Source organism: Neopelma chrysocephalum, unplaced genomic scaffold, assembly GCF_003984885.1.
Source record: "Neopelma chrysocephalum unplaced genomic scaffold, ASM398488v2 Primary Assembly neopelma1_65, whole genome shotgun sequence".
In the NCBI taxonomy this organism is placed as follows: Eukaryota; Metazoa; Chordata; class Aves; order Passeriformes; family Pipridae; genus Neopelma; species Neopelma chrysocephalum.
In genome coordinates, this window is record NW_020897722.1 from 1750622 (window position 1) to 1756621 (window position 6000).

At 49.7% G+C, this 6000-nt stretch overlaps 1 protein-coding gene across 2 annotated transcripts in view; it reads right to left on the bottom strand.

The window, feature by feature from the left end:
* LMF1 (lipase maturation factor 1) overlaps positions 1-6000 on the bottom strand; it is a 159914-nt gene that overhangs the window by 14319 nt on the left and 139595 nt on the right. For both annotated transcript variants that reach the window (XM_027683904.1, XM_027683905.1), the window contains exon 9: positions 3522-3705. In XM_027683904.1, the coding sequence (XP_027539705.1) occupies positions 3522-3705 (184 nt within the window). The remainder of the gene's footprint in view (positions 1-3521; positions 3706-6000) is intronic.

Sequence of the window (6000 nt, forward strand, 5' to 3'; positions counted from 1 at the left end):
CCCAGCCTTCCCACTACCAGCAAAACTGACCAACTTGAAGCCCCAAAACTATGAGCAGTATTTTGTTTTCTGGTTTGTTATTTATCAACGATCTGATTCCACCCACAGCCTGCCAGAAATTGTATTTCTGTGCCAGCAGCACAGCCCAGCTCAGTGCTGGGTTGTGATGGCTGAGCTCCTTGTAAAATGCCACCATAAAGGAGAAGTCAAATAATTACAGGAGGGTTGGCATCAGTAGCTGGAGGACAGATAAAGCTTTAACAATTTGTCTCCAGCTTCTGTAAAAACAGGATGTCTTTGCACCAACACAGGGAAGTGTCAAGGGGGGAAAGTTATTCCTAATGCTTAACCTGAATTTTGTGAGATTAAATCAGATTCTACCATTTCATCCATTATTTACTCCCTGTGAGGGTGGGGAGGCCCTGTCACAGGTTGCCCAGAGAAGCTGTGGCTGCCCCTGGATCTCTGGAAGTGTCCAAGGCCAGGCTGGATGGGGCTTGGAGCAACCTGGGCTAGTAGAAGGTGTCCCTGCCCATGGCAGGGGGTGGCACTGGATGGGCTTTAAGGTCCCTTCCAACCCAAACCATTCAGGGATTTGATGATTCTCCACAGGGCTCACAGCCTGGTGGCATCTGCAAATGTGCCATTCCTTTCAATTAAAATCACAGTATCCCAGAATGGTTTGGGTTGGAAGGGACCTTAAAGCCCATCCACTCCCACCCCCTGCCCCGGGCAGTGGTTCCTCTTCAAAATATGCATTAAGTTGACTCAGCCCTTGGTTTAAATTGCTTTGATGGAGGTGAGTGGTCCTGAGTGACCAACCTGACCAACAAGCACCTGAACATCAGCTCCCAGTTTTGCTGGGAGCTCCCCCAGTCCCCTTTGCCCCCAGTGCCCGAGGGATCAGCAGGCGCAGCCGAGGCAGTGCTGAGAAACAACTGAAAAGGGTCCCACAGATCTCCACACATTCCTGGGGGGTTTTCCCCCTCCTGCAGACAGGAAGAAGCAACTCAGACATGTTTCTGGATGGGTTCTGTCCCTGCCAGAACTAAATGAAGGGCTTCAGTTCAGAGCTGCAGCACCCTCGGGATGGCGAGACACATGGAACAAAGAGGGGATTTAGAAAACAAGTGAAAAGGCACATTATATTTAGATAATAAAATTAACATCATGAAAATTGTTTCCTGGAAAATAATGCCGTGTAATACATGTAATTATGGCACTGCTGGCACGGTGATTAAGAGGCAGCAAGTAATAAATTGTGATTCAGAGGTGGAGCAGCACCACCGGTTCCCACCAGGGCTGTGCTGGTGGTCACCCCCTCCCTTGTGCCAAGGGCCTGGCTCCCCCCCTCCTTGTGCCAAGGGCCTGGTTCCCTGTGCTCCAGAGCTTCAAAGTGAATCCCACAGCTACAGCCAAGGTGGAAAGTTTTGCAGGAAACCCCGAGTGCGGGACGGCATCGTATGTCAAGCGGTGATGAGGTGCAAAGAGGAACCTGTCAGGAGCAGCACAAAGGGATGGTAAATATCCTTCCCCCAAGTCCTTGGCTTTTCCACAGCCTGTCAGAGCTGGATATGTCAGCTCCTTACCTGGCCACTGCCAACGAACTGCAAAACCAGCCCCGGGGCCGCCCGCTCGGAGCGACGGGGCAGACGGCGAGCGGTGGTGGAGAAACAGTCCAGAGCTTCTGAAAACAAATTAAATCTAATCCAGAGGCTGAAGTAACTCGGTTTTATGGACTCTGTAAACTACCACGCGGGTTTTGAAAAACTGGTCTGGCTGCACAAACTTCTGGGCTTTCAACTTCTGTTCCCCCATCCTCTCCACAGCCCTGCAGGATTCGAGGCAAAACAACGCCCGAACGACGGGGACTTTTCTGGCTGCCCAGGGAGGAGCTGGCACCAAATATACACCTCCCAGTGTTCAAACTCGGCCATTCCAAATGGGATTTACTTCCATGCTTAAGCAGGTATTTACATGCCTCAACATCCAGAGCTGAAAACGCTCACTGCCGTGCTCAGGTGCCTTCCCACTGTTTTCCACAAGTCACCTCTGCTTTCCAGAAGGTTTTTTTCTCCTTTCTGCACTTTTTGTTAATACTCCTTCTCAGCTGGATCTGAAATTGCTTCACAGAGACTTGTGTGCACTGAGGGCCCTCGGGAAAGCCCCCAGGAGCAAGAAGGACATGGGAACACTGCAGGAAGCACACGCTGGGATGGCTGGGAAGGGGCAACACACCCATTTCCAGATGGTGTTGCCATAGTGGGAGGTGATGGCTGACAGACTCATGGGAGGGATGCCCTCTCCTCCTGCCAGTGCAAGGAGACCCACAATGCTAATTGCTGCTAATTAGCTGCTGTGGACACACTTCAACAGGCTTCAGCAACCCCCGGTGTCCAGGTGAACAGAAACACCCGGGGGAACCAAACACTAATAATAAGGAACTAAACACTAATAAGGAATTAAACACTAATAATAAAGATGTGAAGAGGCTGAATTATTTCCTCTTCCTCCTCTTTTCTGGGTACACCAACACCTGGCCTGGTCCTGGGTAGAGATGGAACTGGGATGCACCGGCATCCCTCGGCATCCCTGAGCAGGACTCATGCCCAGCCCTCCTTCAGCTTTAAACCTCAGATCCCCTTCTATTCTAAAACCTTCAGGACATTCCTACCCTGGAAACAGCCTTTCTCTCACCTCAGAAACAACCTTTGCTGGGATGAGTTGATTTCTCCTCCACTCAGAGTCCTCCCAAAACACAGGTTTAAACCACCGGCTCCCACCCGCCCTCTGCACCTTTCCGGAATGCCAGGGCTGGAGCTGGAAGCTTGGCTGTGGTTTTCCTGAGGGATAAGCATCCCTAATGCAGATTAAATGAAATTCCAGCACACACAAACCAGCGGGGTAAATACCCAAGCATGGCCAGAGCACCAGAGTTATGTCATCGCCCAGGAATCCCAACGGCGCCGAAACGAAAATACCACAAAGGAAGCAAACAGAGGAGTTTGGGGCAGAGGGAAGAGGATATTCCAGGAGAGGACGCAGGAACAAAGAGATAATCTGAGATGGGTTTGCTTCATGCCACTCAAGCCTCAGTTTTGTAAAACCCGGTCCAAGCTCTCGGGTCATGCGGGCAAGATTTGCAAAATAAGCTTGAAGATACACGAGAATTAATATTACAAGTTTCCCCCCCTCTTATTTAATTTATGGCTGTCACCTGTTTGCTGATAGCATGTGGGGAAACCATTTTGAGGGACCCTTTAACCACGTGCAGGCAGGTGGGCAGTGGGAGCTGGTGTCCCCAGGGGTGTCCCTGACACCGATCCTCGATATTGCTGAGAAACAATTAAAAAACCTCCCAGAAAACTCCCAAGAGTTTCACTACACCAGTAGCTGACATCCTTTAGGAATACAACTAACTCAGCCAAGGCTTCCAGCGATTCCAACACAGAGTAAGTCCATGTTCATTGTTTTTCCTGGTCAAGGAAGACCCAGGTCCCTGAGCACCCAAGGGCAGGTACCTGGAAGGCAGCGAACCACATGAGCCAGTCCAGGCGGTAGTGGTAGGGGGAGATGAAGCACGGCCTCCTCTTCAGGTCCCCAGGCTTGCACTTGAAGTCAAACTCCTCCCACACAGCAGTGGGGTCATTGGGATCCAGGCTGGATGTCCCCTGAAGGATGACTTCTGTCCTCTCCTTGGTAATGCTGTGGAATACAACAGGATATTGTTATTTGTCTGAAGTCGTGTCAAATCAGAGAATCATGGAATGGTGTGGGTTGGAAGGGATCTTAAAGCTCATCTTGCTCCCGTAGGGACACCTTCTACTAGGCCAGGTTGCTCCAAGCCCCGTCCAACCCGGTTTTAGGCACTTGCAGGGATGGGGCAGCCACAGCTTCTCTGAACAACCTGTGCCAGGGCCTCAGCACCCTCACAAGGAAGAACTTCTCCCTAATGTCAAATTTACAAACATTGGTTCAAGTGAGTCACCATGGGACACAGTCACTGGCCTGGTGGTACAGCTGGATCCTGATGGCTCAAGTCACAGGAACCTCTGGGCCCAGCAGCCTTTTCCCTGGGCAGCAGCAAAGCACAGGGAAAGCTTCAAATTCCACGTCCTTCCCTCCATCATCTGCAGCTGGGACAGTCCCAGGAGGAACCATGGTCCAAACAAATGATTCCCACAGAAATGAGTGGGTCTGGTTCTGGATCAGAGGCAGGTCATGTGCACTCCCTCTGTGACAGAGCAGCAGGGATGGCAAATCCAGGCCATGAAAACACCACCACCAAGTCCTCCAGGAGCTGCCAGTGACACTCCCTGCCCCCAAGAGCTGCTTCCCACAAGGAACACAGAACCTCCTAAATCTGCCCATCAAAGCTGTCCAGCTCCCAACACCCTTTTAAATTTTTCAAACTTTGGTCTCTCTTCCTCCAACCCAAAAAACTGAAAGTTTGGAAACATGCAGCCTCCACCTTCTCCCCCGATGCTTCCAGGGACAGATGCTCCAAACCCAAGGAATTCTGTGCTTATAATTGTTACCTACATTTAATAGATTTCTGGATTCTCCAGCCAAATCCCGTATTATGCACTGGGCTGAGTTATGAGCCATGGCCAGCTGCCCAATGGTTAGAAACACACTGTAAATCAGGGACACCAAATTACTAATAAAAGTATGTTCCTACTGTGTGATTCAAAATATGTCAAGTTTCACATAATCGTATATTCATTATAAGCTGCAATCCTCTTTTTATTGGTTTACACAGGCTGGAATTACAAACATATTACAGCAGCATTTCATCACATGCTCTGTAGGTTCTGGTAACTGTTGAAACAGAAACCATAGACTGAAGAAGAAAAAGAACAACAACCCAAAGAAAACAATCTCCCATAGCTTCCCCACTCCAGCCTTCAAAGAGGTTCAGGGGTTATTTCTCCCACTCTCAAAAAAGAGGAGAAATTTTCGCATTTTCAACAATCAGTGTTGGTATTTTTAATAATTTTTTTCCTAGCTTTTTTCCTTCCACAGAAATTTCTGCTATTTGAAAAATCGGGGAAAACATCACATTCCTTTGACGTGCCCTCTGCACCTCCAGGGCTCATGGTGAGACCTGCTCCTCCCCTTCAGCTGCTTGGCCAGACCTTTAACAGCCAAACTGCTTCACCTTCTATAAAATATATTGATTTACTGCTGGCTTCTCCTGTGGGACCTTGCCCAGAGACCACTAGCCAAGAGCTGCCCATCCCTCGTCTCATCTCGGGCCTCTGGGGAACATCCCATGTCCACCACGACCAGGTGGTGGCAAAGCCAGAGGTCAATGGAGAGAGGTCTGGCCCTGTTGTTGCCCCTGGAACAACCTGATGATGCAGCCCTGATCCTCATCATCTTCCCAGCTGGAAGAGGCTGGGAGGGACAGCACACAAGAAGGGTTATGCTGAGCCCAGCTGTGGCTCACCTAAGCTTAAGTCCCCAGAAAACCCAGACTCAGATGCTTAAAAACCAGCCCAAACCAGTCTGGTTCCAAACACAGCTGGAGATTCTTCCCTTGTCCACCCCACCTTGCAGCCCTGACTGGGATTTCCTGAGCTGGAGGCAGCAGCCAGGCTGCTGTTGGCCTTGTCCTCTCAAATCTTCTTTTTTGAGGCCATTTATACTTTCGTCTCCACAGTTTCCTGTAGCAACGAATTCCCCAAGTCACTCGTTGGGAAAAGCACTTCCTTTTGTTGGCCCAAAATCTGCTACCCAAGAACTGCTGTGAATATTTACATGAGGGAGAGCAGAAGTGCACAGGGGAAGAGAGGTTCCCCATAAATAAAGAGGGCTGGTGATGGTGAAGAGTATCCACTGGATGAACTCTCTTACGGAGATTTTTCATCCCCCTGTTCCATTTGCTGCCTCGACAGAAAGAGCCAATTAAAAGCAGCTCAAAGAAAATAAATTGTGACTCAGTGGGATAGAAACCTGCTCCTTTTCTCCTTCCTTCTCACAAACAGATATTCCATA